At 41.5% G+C, this 19874-nt stretch overlaps 1 protein-coding gene across 1 annotated transcript in view; it reads right to left on the bottom strand.

Moving 5' to 3' along the window:
• lin7a (lin-7 homolog A (C. elegans)) overlaps positions 1–19874 on the bottom strand; it is a 54838-nt gene that overhangs the window by 11160 nt on the left and 23804 nt on the right. The window contains exons 3-4 of the mRNA XM_076989733.1: positions 13437–13508; positions 2385–2594 (exon numbers count right to left, since the gene is read on the bottom strand). Of these exons, the coding sequence (XP_076845848.1) occupies positions 2385–2594; positions 13437–13508 (282 nt within the window). The remainder of the gene's footprint in view (positions 1–2384; positions 2595–13436; positions 13509–19874) is intronic.

Raw genomic sequence — 19874 nt, 5'->3', positions numbered from 1 at the left:
TCTGTGTACAATCCGCGGTCCTCTAATTCTCATCCAAACTGACGTCAATATGCCAAAGTGTTTGGCGTCCGAGCGGTGCGTTCTACAGGAAATGTCATCATTGCAGTTATTCAAACACTTCATGCTGCCCAGTTAAACTGTAAAACTGTATTCGTGGTATCACTGATTCAGTTTGACCATGGTTTGCACCTGCAGGGATGCTATTGTCAGATGAAGAGGATTCTCGCAGACATTCTACTGTTGTCTAGCATGGCTTCACTCTTGGGCCTCTTTTCTTTTGCCTCTCTGCACTCACATGGATAATTCTCACATAGTTTATACAGTTATACTCCCGCAGTTAATAACATCTATCACAGTCCCCATCACAACGTGTACCATGTGTTTTTGTTTTTTCATTCTGTCTCTCCCCTTCTGTCTTTTGTTTCTCTGCATTATATTGATCCCAAGTGTTTCTTGTTTCTGTTCATTTATCCCCTGCATTAACACCCTGCATTAACACCCTACATTAACACCCTGCATTAACACCCTACATTAACACCCTACATTAACACCCTGCATTAACACCCTGCATTAACACCCTGCATTAACACCCTACATTAACACCCTACATTAACACCCTACATTAACACCCTGCATTAACACCCTGCATTAACACCCTGCATTAACACCCTACATTAACACCCTACATTAACACCCTGCATTAACACCCTGCATTAACACCCTGCATTAACACCCTGCATTAACACCCTGCATTAACACCCTACATTAACACCCTGCATTAACACCCTGCATTAACACCCTACATTAACACCCTACATTAACACCCTACATTAACACCCTACATTAACACCCTGCATTAACACCCTGCATTAACACCCTACATTAACACCCTACATTAACACCCTACATTAACATCCTACATTAACACCCTGCATTAACACCCTACATTAACACCCTACATTAACACCCTACATTAACACCCTACATTAACACCCTGCATTAACACCCTACATTAACACCCTACATTAACACCCTACATTAACACCCTGCATTAACACCCTACATTAACACCCTACATTAACACCCTACATTAACACCCTGCATTAACACCCTACATTAACACCCTGCATTTCCCTGTATTGTCTTCCGCTTCCCTGTTTTGTAACTCTCGCTGTGCTGTTTAACTATGGTCATGTATTATGAACATCTTTGCATGCTGTCGTTTTCTCCATGTGTTTTCTCGTTACGGTACTTACTGCTGTGTTCTACTCCGTGTCTTCTGCGTTTGGCTCAGTCAGTTCTTCATTACATTCTGGCTTTTTGACTTTGCACCATGTTACCACTTATGTGAATGGCCTGACAATATATGTCACTCCTGAAAATGCATCCTGCATCACCACCATTATGTCTCCACTCGTATTTCAAACACCAGCAAGATGGAGCACTGAAGTATTCCTGCTAAAATGGGCAAGTGCCATGATCTCACCTGATCTCACCTGGAAATGTAATCTGGTTGTGGTGTTGGACAACCAGCGATCACTGCTCATGCTGTCAGCAGGACCCACACACACAGGTTTCACGTATACAATACCTGGAAGGTTTGGTTACTTCTTTCCAGAATGGCCAACTTCATAATGCACTAAAATGAGCCTTAATGTAACACAGATAAATATATATAATTCTCTCGCATTGTTTTGTGTATTTGTAGTTTAACGAATCCTATTTCAGCTGGATGGACTCTAGCTTTCTAAGGTAACAGCTGAGCTCTGTGTAAGAGCATCTGCTGAATGGTTTAAATGTAAATGTAAACAAAAGCTGCTGATGTGTTAGAAGAGCATGATCTGAATGACAAGGGTCTAGCTTCACAGCTGTGGTCTAAAATAGAAGCCCTAGGATTTGATGCATCTCACAAGCTAACTTTTAGGCAGCCTACTGCAGTCAGGGAGGCTTTAAAACAGCATCAATTCTATCAGAGTGCAACCTTTAAAACATACATACAATGCTGAGATAATCTCAGTATCAATTCTGGATTCAGAAATTAGTCCTGTAGCAGCATACTGATCCTTGAGAAATTTATTTGCAGCAGTTTTCTGTCTTTGTGTAACGATGTGTCCTGGCAAGCCTGGTAAATTCTGTCAAAAGTGTTTACACAATGAGATCAAAATGAAATCACTTCAGCATCGATGATGCCAGTGGCCCTCCCAGAAAGATCTGTATTAATGAAGCTGTCAGATAGGCTTAGACCACAGAATGGAGAAGTGCCATATACTGTCACACTTCAAGGTACGATTCAGATTACACTTCAGATCTCCTTCACTTCAACTCTGTCAAGCAAATCACTGGTTTTATTTGTATGAAGCAGACTCCGACCATCAGGGACTTACCACACCATTCACAGATAGGAGCTGGTCTCCCCTCTTGAGGCCTCCTTGTCTCTCAGCCACGCCCCCAGGGATGATGCGGGAGATGTAGATTGGAGAGTTCTGTTCTTTCCCGCCCATCACGTTGAAGCCCAGCCCCTCATCAGTCTTCGGTAGCTCCACCACTCGTGGGTGGGAGTGACCTTCACTGGCTGCAAAAGCAGCCACTGTGGCCTGTTTGGAAATAAAAACAGACAGGTACGATTAATAACAAATATGTAGGTGAGAAACCTATGTTAACTAGATTATAGAAACTATTATTTATTAGTTACGTGGTCAGTTAAGTTATTGCAGAAATAAAGAATTTTTTTAATGTGTACTGGCTTGGAAATATGATGAAATATGAATATTCTCAAAATGGCCTGTTAAACCAGCATGCAAACCAACAGCTATGCTGGCAATAAAGACTTTCATACTTCAGTAACAGAAGACAAAAAGCTTTTCAGAGCACTAGCCAGTAGATGCCCACAAGGCAAAAGAAGGAGTATTCTGATCTCCAAGACTCAAAACATCTTTCCCATGAATCTCTCCACTCAATCAGACAGGGGATTACAGCACCCAGTGCTACCATACTGTGTTACACAGCCTCTACATATGGGGGGGGGGGGGGGGGGGGGGCAGGGTTCAAACCTTCACCTCAATCCTGCTTAAAGACACAGTGACATGGGGCAAGATACAGTCGACACAATTTCTGCCAGATACCCTCTAAAAGCTGAATTACACAGATGCTGAAAATGTAGGCAGTCCTTCCAGTTCCATGCAGCCATAGCACGAGTTGTGCTGGAGGAAATAAATTGGCACTGCTAAAAATCTACAGGAGCACAGAAGTACATAAGTGTACAGCCCACATAAAACAGGCTTCTAGAAATCTTTTCCTAAAATGAATGTTTAATTGTGTATGTGCAGAAGAATGTAACATTTTACATGCTGCTGAGTGAGAGGGCGGACACGAACACTGAGGAGAGCGAGATTTAATAAAGGGAATTCCAAACTCAAGAGTCGAATAAGAAGGCATGGGTCAGATCTGTTAGTGAATCAGATACATGGAGACATCCAAGATGCTGAGACATACTGAATACACAGAACAACTAGAACTAAGACACAGGAACAATATACTTTAAACAAACAAAACACGGTTTAAATGCATAACATACCAAACAACAGGGAACAAGGGGCATGAATCAAGAGTACTGCAGAACAAGAAACAAGACCAAACAGGAAAACACGTACCAAGCACAATAACCAACACGGAGGTGAAATACAACAGGGTTTAAATACACAGAAACTAACTAGAAACAGGTGGGATAGCTAAATGACAGACAGAGGGGAACCATGGCAACAGAAAACAAGGCGGGACTAACAGGCTTGGAAAAACACTGACAAGGGAACAGGATGACAAAGAGTGACAGCTAGTAGAGGGGGCGGAGCCCTACGTTACACAGAATAATAACTTTCAACTCAAAAACAAAATGTGATTCTTGCAGTTTGATGCTAAGGGTGAAAACTGTACTTGGATCAGAGGTGGAAAGAGTACTGAAAAATTGTAATTGAGTAAAAGTATCATTACTTTGCCTAAATTTTACTCAGAGTAAAAGTAAAATTACCCATCTCAAAATCTACTTGAGTAAAAGTACAAAATTACTTCAGTTAAAATGTAATTTGAGTAAAACGTTACTTAGTTACTTTCAGTTATTTAATGCAAAAAAGGATGAGTCATGAATCAAATTCAGCACAAGTTGTTTTAATCGATTTCAAAGCGTATTTAAGTGCACATCCACACTTGAAAAAGATCAGCTGGGCTCAGGAACATACTTCCTCACAGCACAAGAACAATCACAACCTGTACCATAAAGTGCAAACAATTTTCAGTCCTATTGTCCAATGGACAACATTATGATAAGAATAAAGAAATAAAAAAAGAATAAATTATTCAAAAAACAAAATGCCCACAAAATTAAATGCCCACAAGATACCACAAATCAAACTAAAATGCAACAGGATTCCACAATTTAAAAGTAAGTGCTCACAGGATCCAACTATTCAAAATACAGTGCCCACAGGATCCCACTATTCACAATAAAATGCCCACAGGATGCCACAACTCAAAATAAAACAAAATGCGCACAGGATTCCACTATTTAAAATGCTCACAGGATCCAACTGTTCAAAAAACAGTGTCCACCTGATTGACCTGATTATGAGACAATGGAAAGGGCGTGTGCAAGGCAAGGCCACGTATGTAACGTCGGGTGTACCAACAAGTACACACCGCGTCAAAACCAAGAGAGTAGTAGACCCAAGTGCCGACAAAATGCAAAGAGCAAAATGTGTGCGTGCGTCCACACACACACACACACACACACATAAGCAGCAAAACCAATCACACGAGACGCAGAATAAACTCAACGCGTAGAAAATAAACTCGACTGCAAACACACGGGAGAAAAATGCAACGGAAAAGACGTGGAGAAAACTCAAAGCGAGAAAACTAAACTTAGGACGCCAGGGGAAGTAACTGGCAGCAGGCAGACACCGCGACGAAACAAAAACCCTTCCCAAAATAAAACGAAGAATGGATAGGAAGAGATAAAGCAGGGGGAAACTTGAGGTAGGCTAGTAAGCAGCACAGGAGAGTTACTCGAATAAGTAGTTGAAAAGCAAGAGAGATAAGAGAGAGCATAAAGGCCCATTCACACCCTACGGTAATTACGGATACGGACCCTTTCGTCCGGTTCCGGAGGTCGTTTCATCCGTCAGTGGGTCCGTTGCCAGAGCGCTTACGAATCCGTAGTAACGGAGCAATATAAACCGCAAATCAGGGGGCAGTAGAGAGTCAGAAGCATCGAACGTACACCAATTCGGGAAAATCAATGAAGAAGAGTACTGGACTTTAAAAAATGACGCTCGAGTTAGAAGAGAAACTTTGCGAGTTGGTTAGAGGCTACATTCTGCTACGGTGCCAGGTCATCGCGATAAACAGCGATGCAAAAACAGCTGGAAGGAGATTGCTGGTGCGCTGGTGCCGGAAATTTGACTATACTGCCCTCTAGAGGATGTATTTAAAAAAATCATAACAACGTTGGAAACGGAAAGAGGTATAGTGGCCCCCTACGGAGGCTACGTTTGGTACGGACGGACGAAATTCGTCCGTGTCCGGAGGTATAAAGCAGGCTTAAGGTGGCGAGACACCTAAACACAAGAAACACAACCAGAGATCACAGAGAAAGGGCTGAGGAGGAGCGGAGGCCGAGCCAGCCCTGACAACGCAATTGATTTTCAGTTCCCGACCTCAGAAGTTTAAATTCCTGCCCGCATTAAATTTTTCACTATCAATATTTTTTACTCAGTAATGTGAGGGGGTTCAAATGTAGTGAAGTAAAATTACTTGGGTCAAAATTTACTCACAAAATTACTTACAAAATTTAAGTAAAAGTAAAAATGACATATTTCAAAGACTACTCAGAAAATTACAAATTACTCATAAAAAGTACTCAATTACAGTAATGTGAATAAATGTAATTCATTACTTTCCACCCCTGACTTAAGGGGCGTAGATGGAAATTCTGAAGTGAGGGGGACCAAGCTGTACAATATATACGTTTATGTACAATATATATGTAATCAACTATATTTTTCCGTGCGCCAAATTTGGCAGATAGCTCCGACTTGGCGGACGTAATTTAATGTGTTGGGGGGGGGGTTGGGGGTGGCGGCGAGCGTAACTTGTTGAGATGCTAGATTTCGGATGGGGTCAATATAAATCTGTGCCATCTGCGCCCCTGCCTGACTTGGATATAATACGCTTGAAATGCACTTGAATATCTTGGTTATGAGACCAAAGTAGTTTAGCTCAGTGGAACTTGGTGTATTCCCAGAGCCATCTTTTTACAGCAATAGTCCATCTGTCCACCATCCACTGGGCTGTGTCTGTGTCTGTGTCTGTGCCCTGTTCATTGCTTCCACCCATCTATCCACCACCCACTGGGCCTTTGCCTTGTTCACTGCTTCCATGCTGGTGCCTCTAGGCTTGGGTTTATACATACAGAATTACTGCAGCTTTTCCAAGAGTCCAGGTGGGAAGTGCTAGGATCCTCCAGGGCTGCTGTAATTAACATCCTGTTCTGCTGTTTTAAACACTGGGTTTATATTACAGAAGGGCTGAATGTGCCCCAGCTGAATATAAAATCAGTCACATCATTTCCAAAAAGCAGAACCTTTAATCGGTTTAATATCAGTGCACATTGTCTCACTAAGACGTACATTTAATTTATGCAATTCACATTCATTTCTAAATATATTTAGAAGAGCGACGTTGAGTCAACAAGAACCGGGAATAAAGAAAACCCATAATTATTTGTCTCCATAGCAGTGGCAAGGACATTGCCTCATTGAAATTCACAGTGCATACCTAGCATAAATGAATTATCCTGTAATCATGAAACAGACAAGACAATGAATCCTCACATACCTCCAAATCCCAAAAATACTCACCCATCTAAGCCTTGGTGATTAGTGCATGTGTAGAGCAGGTCTTTGTGTACATATTATATATTACCTACTTGATGTGAATAACATGTGGTTCATTTGAATGTCCATTGAAAATGTCCAGAGACTGTTAGCATCAGCAGTTTTCCCTTGTGTCTAGATTGTTAATGGGCTATTACAGATTGATTGCTGGACTAGCTGTTAACTGAGTTCAGAGACACATTCTGTACAAAACCCCAAATAATATTAATTTCATCTCATAGTAAAGCTATCACCAAGTGTATGTGTGTGAGAGAGCGAGTGTCTGTTTGCGAGCACTAGTCTGTATGTGGCACACTGCACCTTTTGGCATCAACATGCCTTTGTTAACATTTTTTTCCCTTCCTATTTTAATTTGAGCCAATCCCCACCCATCAGGTAATTCTCCCCCATCCCATCACAGCAGCCAACCAAGGAGAGCCCAGGCCTGTCACATGTACGTACAGCCAAACACCATCTAATCAAGCTGCAGCTTGCAACGCCAGGGGGCAGAGTAACACACTTGGAAATTCACACTAGACATCCCTTCTGATGCGTCACTGTGATTGTGATTGACAGGGAGACAGGGTTGCTATGCCATCCCTCTCACTGAGAGCGGGACCAACTGTGTTCTCTCAGGATCCTGCCCACAGATGGCCATGGCATCATCAGGGTTTGCACTCACAATCTCCAGATGATCAAACACTTTTCTGTAGCACCACTCAGAAGTCCATCCAGGCTCAGCCTCAGCCTGTTTGTCCTTCCTACACATTATCTTTCTCTCTTTTTGTTGTTATATCACAGGTTTACACATGTCCCACTACAAAATGTGAAATATACCTATATATCAAAAGAGTTTCAGATATTTGTATAATTACTGCTGGTAAATCTTGGTAAATCAATGCTTTACAATTTCAGATAGAAAATGTATCGGGGGGGCGCTAGTGAGCAACGCATGGAGTAGACGTGTTCGAGGGAGCTCCTCCGCACCAAACCTTTAAAACTCTTTTTTTTGCGCCATCTATCAATAAAGTTCCAGCATTCGTTTAGCTCACGCTGAAAGAGAACATCCATTGCTGTAATTCTCTGTCTTTTAGAGTTAAAATGCCACCAAAAGGCTCGAAACAACCGAAAGAATCTCTGCAGTCGGCTACAGGCATGGATGACTCCATTAGCCGCGAAGCTAGCCAAGCAACTAGCGGTGAAGACCTGCCTCTGGCCTGGGAAAAAGTGTCAAACAAGATCTTGCAGACGATAAATGAGAGGTTTGATAAGTTTGAACTGTCTTTCCAGACTTTGCAAACTACGCTACAGACAGTTACGGAGAAGATGGGCGTCGCTGAGGAGCAAATTCAAGAGCACGAGGCTCGCATTAGCTCACTTGAAACGACACTCTCGGAGACCCAGAGGAAGAACGAACTCCTCAGGTTAAAACTCGACGACTTGGAGGGGCGGTCACGCCGTAACAACATCAAAATAGTCGGAGTGCCAGAAGGAGAGGAAAAGGGGAAGTCAACGGAGTTTGTCGTCGGTCTGCTCCCCAAGCTGCTGGGAGCTGCGCACTTCGCGGAGCCACTGATCGTTGACCGGGCCCACCGTGTGCTCCAGCCAAAACCCCCAGAAGGAGCAAAACCCCGCACGATCATCGCGCGTGTTCATTTCTACACCGAAAAGGAGCGGATTTTGCGACTCAGAGCCGGGCGCAACCTTGACTACAACGGGCATAAAGTATACATCTTTCCGGACTACACGGCCGAGGTATTGAGCCAGCGGAGGAGCTTTAGGGATGTCATGCAAACTCTTCGAGCGCTACAGGTGACCCACACACTCCGTTTTCCCGCGAAACTCTGTGTTCAGCAGAACGGTCAATTCAAGAGCTTCACGTCCCCCGCTGAAGCGGCTAAATTTGTGGAAACGCACCTCAAACAAGTCTGAACAAGGACTGTAATACTATAGTCATTGACTGGTTTCAGCGGCAAAGCCGTGTAATAACGTTTCTCTGGGTTTATAACAGATGGTGCTATTTTCTTTGATATACACACTTAAATATGGTGCGGAGAAGCTACGGAGGTAGTGTAACTTGGTTGTAGCTACACCAGAGACTTATTTAGGTCTCGGTGCACTTAGTGTTCCTGTCTCCTAGGGTTGGTACAGTGCTCCTTAGCAGGAGCTAACTGAGTTGGGGTGGGATGTTTAACAGGGTGTTAAGGTTAGGTTATGTTACTTTTCCCCTTTCATTTTTGGTGCTTTTTTTTCCTTTTGTTGTTCGATCGTTTGTTTGTTTGTTTTTTCTTTCTCAGGCTGCCGTCCTATCGTTTTCTTTTTTTTCCTTCAGACTTAGATGTCTGTAGTCAATGATGCTGGGACTGGGGTCACTATTGCATCCTGGAATGTAAAAGGGCTGGGGCACCCGATTAAAAGAGGTAGGGTCTTCTCACATTTGAAGTCCCTCAAGGCTGATATAATTTTCCTCCAGGAAACCCATATTGCTAAGACACAACAAAGTAGACTCAGAGCTGGTTGGGTGTCCCAGGTCTATCAAGCAACATTTACTTCCAAGGCTAGAGGTGTTGCTATTCTCTTCCGTAAAAATATCCCCTTCCAGCTGGAAACTATGGTCTCTGATCCTCAGGGTAGATTCGTTATAGTCTCGGGTCACATCAACTCTTTTCCTTTGACTTTGGTTAATGTTTATGGCCCAAATTTTGATGCACCTGATTTTTTTTGCAAACTGTTTGATGCTGTTCCGGAGGATAAATATACAAACATTGTAATGGGTGGTGATTTTAATTGCTTTCTGGATCCTTATATGGACCGACTTTCTCAAAGGCCACCACCTGTGCTACTGTCAGTTAATATGCTAAAAAATCTTCTGAATTCTAGGAACCTGGTAGACATATGGAGATTGCAGCGCCCAACTCAGAAAGAATTTTCTTTTTATTCTCATGTGCACAAGTCATTTAGCAGAATTGACTATTTTTTGGTGAATTCTGAACTTATTTCTAATGTGGGAGACACCAAGTATCATAATATTTTGATTTCAGATCACTGCCCAATTACTCTTCAACTTAAATGCAATATAGTTAAAGAAAAATATAGTTGGCGTTTCAATCCTCTTTTACTTAAAGATCCATTATTTAATAAATACATTAAGTCAAAATTAAACGAATTCTTAGAAATAAATGACAATGGCGAGGTTTCAGATTGTACTCTCTGGGAGTCCCTGAAGGTAGTCATGAGAGGTTACATCATCTCATACGAAGCACAAAAAAAGAAAATTAACAACATCAGACTTTTGGAAATTCAAAGGGAACTCACGTTAATCGAACATGCATATAGTTCTTCTCTTGCACAATCAGACTATAATAAAATTTTAAAACTAAAATATGAATATAATTCAATTCTTAGTAAGCGTGTAGAAATTTCTTTACTTAAAATGAAACATAAATATTTTGAATTGGGAGATAAGCCGGAGAGATTATTAGCCAGGCAATTAAAAGGAATAAAATCCAAACAAGCTATTCATAGAATCAAAGCAAAGTCTGGTGAACTACTCACAGATCCGAAGCAAATAAACGGTTGTTTCAGGGAGTTTTACACTAATCTCTACTCTTCTTCTTTGGTGGTGAATGAGGAAGATTTTAACCTCTTTTTTGATAAGCTGGTTATACCCCAGCTACCCGAGCTCTGCAAAACGGAATTGGATGCTCCAATACTAGAAACTGAACTCATGGAATCTATTCAGGCTTTCCCATCAGGCACAAGTCCAGGTCCGGATGGATTTGGGGCTGAATTTTACAAGGCTTTCAGTAAACAACTTGTCCCTTACATGTTGAGGATGATAAATGATTCGGTTAGGAATAAGAGGTTGCCTAGTTCCCTGTACGAAGCGAATGTCATCCTATTGTTGAAAAAAGGAAAAGAAGACTCAGACCCTGCTTCTTATAGGCCAATAGCACTCTTAAATTCAGATCAAAAAGTTCTAACTAAGGCTATGTCGATTAGACTTGGAAATCACATCTCCAAGATAATTCACGCAGATCAGACTGGGTTCATACCAGGTAGGTTTTCATTTGCGAATACACGTCTCCTTTTCAACATTTTATACTCTGATAAAATTAAAAATGAAAAGGCTGCAATCATTTCATTGGATGCTCAGAAGTCTTTCGATCAGTTAGAATGGCCCTATATGATCGAGGTGCTTAAAAGATTTGGATTTGGCGACTTCTTTATTTCATTGGTCAAGATGCTCTATCTTTGTCCTATGTCAACTATATCTACTAATGGGCAACGCTCTAGTCCATTTGAACTACACCGTGGAGTTCGGCAAGGGGACCCTTTGTCCCCTCTTCTTTTTAACTTAGCTCTTGAACCATTGGCAATAGGGATCAGGAACCATCCACAGATTCACGGCATTAAATGTGGAGATGCTGAAAGCCTTGTGAATTTATATGCAGATGACTTGCTGATTTTTATTTCTGACCCTGAGCTGTCTGTGCCCAATTTATTAAACTATATAGACTCCTTTAGTAAACTTTCGGGTTACTCAATTAATTGGAGCAAGAGTGAACTTATGTGCATTACTAATAACATTAGCTCTAGTTTCTTGCAATCACTGCCATTTAAAATAATTAACGATCATTTTACATATCTAGGCCTCATGATAACAAAAAACCCCAAACATCTGTTTAAACAAAATTTTCTACCTATGGTCAATAAGTTAAAAGCGAATATTGAACGCTGGAAGCTACTTCCTTTATCAATGATTGGACGTATTAATGCTATCAAAATGGTGTCCCTACCACAATTCCTATATCTCTTTCAAAACATACCAATTTTCCTCCCTTCATCCTTTTTTAGGCAATTGGACTCAATTATTTGCTCATTTGTTTGGGCCTATAAACCCCCTCGTATTTCGAAAAGACATCTGCAAAGGCCAACAGCACTTGGGGGCTTAGGTCTACCTGTGTTTAAGCAGTATTATTGGGCAGCCAATGCTAGGGTGTTTACCTATTGGCAGAAGGGAATCACAGATCATTCACCACCTGAAGGGGCTCCATTATGGTTAAGTATTGAAGCACAGTCCTTAACAAATACCTCTTTGCCAGTGTTACTGTTCTCTATGACTAAACCTTCCAATAGTTCAATTGGCAATAATTTCATAATTAAAAGTTCTTTAAAGATTCTGAATCAAATCAAGAGGTTTCTTTCTCTGCCCCCAGTTTCCAGCTATACTCCTCTAGTTCATAACCATTTTTTTGTTCCAGGCCAGCTAGATAAGGTGTTTCTTACATGGAAGGAGAAGGGCTTACAGTGCATCAAAGATCTTTATTTTGACAATACCTTTGCTTCTTTTACTCAGCTTAAAATTAAATATAGTCTTCCTTCTTCTCACTTCTTTCGATATTTGCAAGTCAGACACTACGTTCAAAAAAATATACCCACTTTTTCAATTAAACCAAAAGAACCTATTTTTTACGACTTGCTACTTTCTCCCCCTGACACTAAACACTTGGTGTCCAGATTTATTGCTGCATTGTCATCAGCAGACAACACTACCTCCCTAAGGGTAGGGTGGTCCAATGAGTTGGGCGATGCGGTCTCCGATGATATGTGGAAGGAAAGTTTGTCCAGTGTTCATCGCTGCTCAGTGAACTCCAGGTATAGACTCATACAGTTCAAAGTATTACATAGGTTCTACTTTTCTAAAACCAGGTTGAACAAGATCTACCCCTCTGTCTCTCCTATGTGTGACCGATGCCACACCTCCGAAGGTTCCTTGTCTCACTTAATTTGGTCCTGCCCTGTGTTACATGACTACTGGGCTGGTGTCTTCCATTGGTTCACTGAAGCATTTGGTGTGGTCATCGTTCCAGACTACAAACTAGCTATTTTTGGCTACTTCGATGGGTCTGTCTCCTTCTCATTTGCACAACAGCAAGCTCTACTGGCGGGTATGGTGGCAGCTAAAAAAGTCATACTTTTATCCTGGAAATCCCCAGTGGCACCGTGTTTTAAGAGGTGGTTAAATGAGATGTTGCTCATTATAAAAATGGATCAGTTACGCTACCATGACACTAAATCATACAAACGCTTCCAGAGTGTCTGGGGAGCGGTTTTGAACAATTTGGATGGGTCCTAGACTGATACCAGTCCCAGTCGGACGATACTGGATATTTTTCAGTTTGGTTTATTGTCATCTATTCTCTGTAATGCTTGGATTCGACAGCCTGTATTTTTATTTTTATTTTTATTTTATTTTTTCCCTGTTCTGTTCTAAATATCTGGGTGCTGTCACTATGTGCATTGTTTTTCTGTGATACCTTATAAATAAAGTATATAAAAAAAAAAAGAAAATGTATCGTCCTTCATGTCCACATTCTCGTAGTTTCTTTTATTCATCATTCTTTCTTTTTCACGCTGTAAAAGGTGGAAATTGAAACATCGGTGTGTATCTTCTATAGTCAATGTCTATAACCAGATCAGCCTGGTTGAGAATAAACGTGTTCTTACCTTTGCAGTGGCACGGGCTTGGTACTCCGGACATCCATTTACTGTTATTGTCTCATGCATATACTGGTAGACCTGATGGTAGAAGACAGAGAAACACAATACAAATGAGTTTCAGGACACAGGAACCCAACATCTCCTAACCAACTCCAACAGATGCAAATGATATTTTGGTACACTTGTCCCGCTCTCCCCACAATGCTCTAAAGTGAACTACTCAAGTTAATGTTGGACTTTGTGTCCTGAATTCAGAGAATGATTACTGAATATGATATGAAAACCTTATATTAACTGCTCCATTTAAAAAAAAGATTTGACTGTGTTATTCTCCACAAGAAACCAGAATGCCTGCTTGGAGCTGTTCGACTGTCTGGAGGACTTCCGGAACCTTCCCTCATTAGCTGAAGTCGGCAAGCGTACTGGTGATAGCAGCACAGCTTTGATCTGAGATCCAGCACCTCAGACACCATCTCTGACACTCCAGCTGAGAGCCTAATGGAAAGTTTGGGGCATCCATCTAAGACACACACAGCCGTATTCACTGAAAAGGCACACAGCCACACCACACGTCTACTGCTGGATTTAACTACAACATCGTGTTTGGGAGTAACAGAGGCAGTACAGAAATGTGAAGAGCAAACGGGAGCAAGCAAAAGGACATTCTTCATTATTTGGAGGAGATGCTAACTACCCCACCCTAGGGCTTAATCACATGACTAGTATGTTTACCGAAGCTTTGCCATCATCATTAAATGGTTGCTTTACTTTAATTTTTGCATCTTTTTTTGCATTTAGGCCAGATATTGTCTTTAAAAGCCTCATTCCCCATATACGTGTAATAGAATCCTTCAGAACAAACATGAATATGGATGAAAGAGATATAATTGTACGTGTGGTTAAGCTCAGCTAAGCGGCTAAGCGTGTGGTTAAGCGGCTGCTGCACTGCCCTCTACCACATCCCTGGGTCTCGTGGTCTACTGATTGAGGTCAAGTAATTTTTCATGATACTCATCTCTTGGTTGTTTGAATGTCTATGTTGTTGAATAGGGTTGTTGCTGAATTTCTTTTCTGCCACTCCTGTTTGACTTTCACGTTTTATTCCTTTGCCTGTCTTCTCTCTTTCTGTCATTCCTTTTTGTCCTATCTGCACTTCACCCAACTGGCTCCCTCCTTTATCTGGCCATCACTAACCAAGATGTTTCCCTTCTTTGGCAATTACCTTATGGCAGTCCAGAGAAAACTGAAGATGGAGTTGTTTTGTAAAACAGGTTATTAACTTTTATTCCTCATCCACTGATCTTGATCTGGCGGTGCAGGTTAGGACACCTCGCATAACCGGAGGCCTTCCAAATCTCCACAACCTCTCAGGATCATATGGACTTGTGAACAGGCTTGGTAAGTTGCCACCTTTGTTGATATCTTTAGGTTATTAAAGTTTCTGGAGTGGACTCCCATGAGACTCTGTGGATGCACACACAGACATCCTTATCGACCAGCTGGAAGGAATCCGAAAGCTTAGGCAAGTACAATGTGTTGACGGTCCTGAGAGGCACATCCATGTCAGGAGGCCCAGAGAGCACTGCGTTTCTTACAGTGACTGTAGCATCGCCGGCAAGCGGGATCTGTTGTCTGCATACTGCACACACATCAATGGTAATGTAGTGCGAGATTACAGTGATCTGAGATTAAATGGGCTGCAATCAAGACGGAGCTGTAGCTGAATGTCATTATAAGCTGAGAGGAATTTGGCCCTAGTGCACAGCCCTGTTTAACCCCTTTTCCCCTCTTCATAGTGCTTCATATCGATTGTGTCCCACGGGCAAGAACATACCTCCATGCAGAGATGGAAAGTCTTGAAAATGTCAAGAGAAATGCAATTCCTGATTTACTAGAATTCACAGTAATGGCCATAGGATTGTCCTGTGGACACATTGCCAAGTCTGAGAATGCAGTGTGTACGTCCTAGATATGGTCTCTGTACTTCTTCTAGGACTGAAAAAGTGTGAGTGTTTTCCATATGAAGTGTTTTTCATAATCATGATGCAGTCCTTCCATCCTGGGGGCCCTTCACTGACTCAACCCGCTGAAGGAGATAAAGGGTGAGGAGTTAACCATTAGTCAACCCACTGAAGGAGATAAAGGGTGAGGAGTTAACCATTAGTCAACCCACTGAAGGAGATAAAGGGTGAGGGGTTAACCATTAGTCAACCCACTGAAGGAGATAAAGGGTGAGGAGTTAACCATTAGTCAACCCACTGAAGGAGATAAAGGGTGAGGAGTTAACCATTAGTCAACCCACTGAAGGAGATAAAGGGTGAGGGGTTAACCATTAGTCAACCCACTGAAGGAGATAAAGGGTGAGGAGTTAACCATTAGTCAACCCACTGAAGGAGATAAAGGGTGAGGGGTTAACCATTAGTCAACCCACTGAAGGAGATAAAGGGTGAGGGGTTAACCATTAGTCAACCCACTGAAGGAGATAAAGGGTGAGGGGTTAACCATTAGTCAACCCACTGAAGGAGATAAAGGGTGAGGAGTTAACCATTAGTCAACCCACTGAAGGAGATAAAGGGTGAGGAGTTAACCATTAGTCAACCCACTGAAGGAGATAAAGGGTGAGGAGCTAACCATTAGTCAACCCGCTGAACGAGATAAAGGAGCTCAGCAAGAATTCCATCGAGCCCTTCAGATTTTTCAGGCTGCTTATAGCTGACAGAATCTCTGGAGGGAATCAACCCAGAAATGCTGGGTTATATGGATTCATTACATTTAGGAGTGTACTGTCATAGGTCCATTACATTTATGAGTGTGCTGTCATGGGTTGAACACATTTACAAGTGTGCTGTCACCCACAATACTCTAAATCAGCCCCGTCGACAGGGGGGGACAACCGGGTCTGTTGTCCCGGGCCCCAGGGCCAGGGGGGCCCATCAAAGAGCTCAGCAATTTTTTTTTTTATTTAAAGTCTATAATTTTAAATATAATCTTGAAATCTTTCATTAATATAAAACTCTGTATTCAAAATAAGCTCAATGGCTAAAATATATGTTTTTACCTATCTGCATATTTTCCATTAAGTGCATACACCCCCGCCTCCCACTGAAAAATGGTTTGATCCAGCACCGACTGCAGCCGGCTGGTACCCACCCAACAGCGGGAAATACAGTGGTGGATAGTTAAAGTAAATACAGAAATCTGGAGCGCAGAAAAGAAAGGAAAAACATTTACCTGACAAATTTTAATGTTGCATTGTGTTCCAGGTTTGAAAGAATTTAGGCTAAAGTACTTGAAAATGCTTGAAATTGAAACTACTTAGTTTCACAACAAATAGCTATCTGACTGAACAGTTCTCTTGTATTACGTTAACAAATACGAGCCTCTTGTAATTCTAGGACGAAACATGAGAACGTAAAGACGCTAAGATCAGGTGTTTTGAAAATAAACCACCATTAAATAATGTGATAAAAAGCGAATTTTTTCGAATCATTTTGAGTATATGTATAAATATTTAACTTAATTAAGTTTGTCGTGCTGGGAAATATTGAAATGGACCTTTAAAGTGACGTACAAATGCTTGAATTCCACCTTATAAAGGTGTATGAACCCTGCAAACATGACTTTGTTCATTGCGCTGAAGCGAAGTTACAAAATTCACGCGCACGGGCGGTGCCACTGCGATTACATCATTTTCACTCCGCAGACCCTCAAGCCGCTCGCGACGCGTCAAATATAAACCAGTCAGCTGGGGGGGCACATGAAACTTTCTTGTCCCAGGCCCAAGCAAGACTGTCAACGGGCCTGCTCTAAATACTCTCAGGTCTCCTTGCTGAGAAGATCTGGAGAAGTACTATGCTTGGGATGGGAGTGATGTTGAGCCTCAGAGGGGCACATAGGCTCTTGACTGGGGAGCAAAAAGCTTATGTGTTATATATACACTACCGTTCAAAAGTTTGGGGTCACTTAGAAATGTTCTTATTTTTGAAAGAAAAGCAGTTTTTTTTTTTTCAATTTAGCTAACATTAAATGCATCAAAAATACACTCTATACATTATTGTGGTAAATGTGGTAAATGACTATTCTAGCTGTAAACATCTGGTTTTTAATGCAATATCTACATAGATGTATGGAGACCCATTTCCAACAACCATCAATCCAGTGTTCTAATGGTACATTGTGTTTGCTAACTGTGTAAGGAGGCTATTGGATATTTAGAAAACCCTTGAAAACCCTTGTGCAAGTAGGTTAGCACAGCTGAAAACCTTCCTTTAAGCTAGTTGAGAATCTGGAGCATTACAATTTTTGGTTCGATTAAACTCACAAAATGGCCAGAAAAAGACAACTTTCAATTGAAACTCGACAGTCTATTCTTGTTCTGAGAAATGAAGTCTATTCCATGCGAGACATTGCCAAGAAACTGAAGATTTCCTACAATGGTGTGTACTACTCCCTTCAGAGGAGAGCACAGACAGGCTCTAACCAGAGTAGAAGGAGAAGTGGAAGGCCCCGCTGCACAACTGAGCAAGAAGACAAGTACATTAGAGTCTCCAGTTTGAGAAATCGACGCCTCACAGGTCCTCAACTGGCAGCTTCATTAAATAGTACCCACAAAACGCCAGTGTCAACGTCTACAGTGAAGAGGCGACTCCGGGATCCTGGCCTTCAGGGCAGAGTGGCAAAGAAAAAGCCATATCTGAGACTGGCTAATAAAAGAAAAAGATTAATATGGGCAAAAGAACACAGACATTGGACAGAGGAAGATTGGAAAAAAGTTATGGACAGACGAATCAAAGTTTGAGGTGTTTGGATCACACAGACGAACATTTGTGAGACGCAGAACAACTGAAAAGATGCTGGATGAGTGCCTGACACCATCTGTCAAACATGGTGGAGGTAATGTGATGGTCTGGGGTTGCTTTGGTGCTGGTAAAGTGGGAGATTTGAACAAGGTAAAAGGGATTTTGAATAAGGAAGGCTATCACTCCATTTTGCAACACCATGCCATACCCTGTGGACAGCACTTGATTGGAGCCAATTTCATCCTGCAACAGGACAATGACCCAAAGCACACTTCCAAATTATGCACAAACTATTTAGAGAAGAAGCAGGCAGTTGGTGTTTTATCGGTAATGGAGTGGCCAGCGCAGTCACCAGATCTCAACCCCATTGAGCTGTTGTGGGAGCAGCTTGACCGTATGGTACAAAAAAAGTGCCCATTAACTAGGGATGCAAATTATCGATTAATTCATTAATCGTTAGTTGACTGATCTTATCGATCGACTTTCGATTAATCGATAAGCGGCGTTTTTCACCTGAATTTCAGTGTTTCAATAGGGCTTTTAAAAATATCAGCTAAATATACTGCTCAAAAAAATTAAGGGAACACTAAAATAACACATCCTAGATCTCAATTAATAAAAATCTTTGAAATCAGTTGAAAATCTCTCATTTCTACCTGTTGTCTGTTCCATTTGCACAAGAGCAGTTGAAATTGATTCACAATCAGTGTTGCTTCCTATCTGAACAGGAAGTGTGGATGACTTGGAGTTACATTGTGTTGTTTAAGTGTTCCCTTTATTTTTTTGAGCAGTGTAGTTAAAACACTTTGTTCAAAAAGTATATATTATATTATGATAATTATATTGTATTATATTATATATTGCTCAAGTAATTATGCATGAGGAAATTTTTATGGTATAACAAAATACATTCTTTCATTTTAAAAAAGGAATAAATTAAGGACTGGCTCAGTTCAATTTGAAACATTAGACATAAAAAAAAAAATGTTTAAAAAAAAGAAGAAATTAAATAGAGAGCCAAACAGCATATTATTGAGCCCATGTTTGGACAATGTTTCTAGCTTTGTAGTGAACACATGCTGTAACGCGACCGGAGAGTGCCCAAGTTTCCACAACATCATTGAGCTTGTCAGTTAAATTGTCAGCGGTGTGTCTATCCGACATGTTCGTCGTAATCAGCACTGCAGATTTTAGCTGCCAGTTCTCGTCAGTGTAATGTAACTTTCTGTTGTTAGAGCCGTCCAACAATCTGTTGTAAGGGCTACAGTAGTAGCAGTAGATAGCTTTGTTTTTAGCTCACTCGTATTTTTTTGTAGCGAGCTTCGAAAACGCTCGCCTTCCCAGTGTAGCTGTGATTTTAGGTTGACCAGGTGCACTGGTGATATGCAGGACAGCTGCATGCATGGTGTTCAAATGATAATTGAGTGAGCTAGTGGAACTGTTGTACTTCAATACCGCATTACGCACAGAACATTTGACTTCTTTGCCTAAATTAACAATGTTGAAATTGTAGCGACTACTACTCCTCGCAGCGAATTCCCTAACAGACAGGCACTTGGCCCTTTAAGTGACACTGGGAGAGCGGCGCCTGCGCGTGCCAGGGGAGGGGAAGAGAACAGTGCTGTTGTTTGAGTTGCGTGGAAAA

The sequence above is a fragment of the Brachyhypopomus gauderio genome, unplaced genomic scaffold (assembly GCF_052324685.1).
Source record: "Brachyhypopomus gauderio isolate BG-103 unplaced genomic scaffold, BGAUD_0.2 sc70, whole genome shotgun sequence".
In the NCBI taxonomy this organism is placed as follows: Eukaryota; Metazoa; Chordata; class Actinopteri; order Gymnotiformes; family Hypopomidae; genus Brachyhypopomus; species Brachyhypopomus gauderio.
The sequence above is the reverse complement of the archived record's forward strand: the minus strand, read 5'-3'. Positions and strand labels throughout refer to the sequence as shown.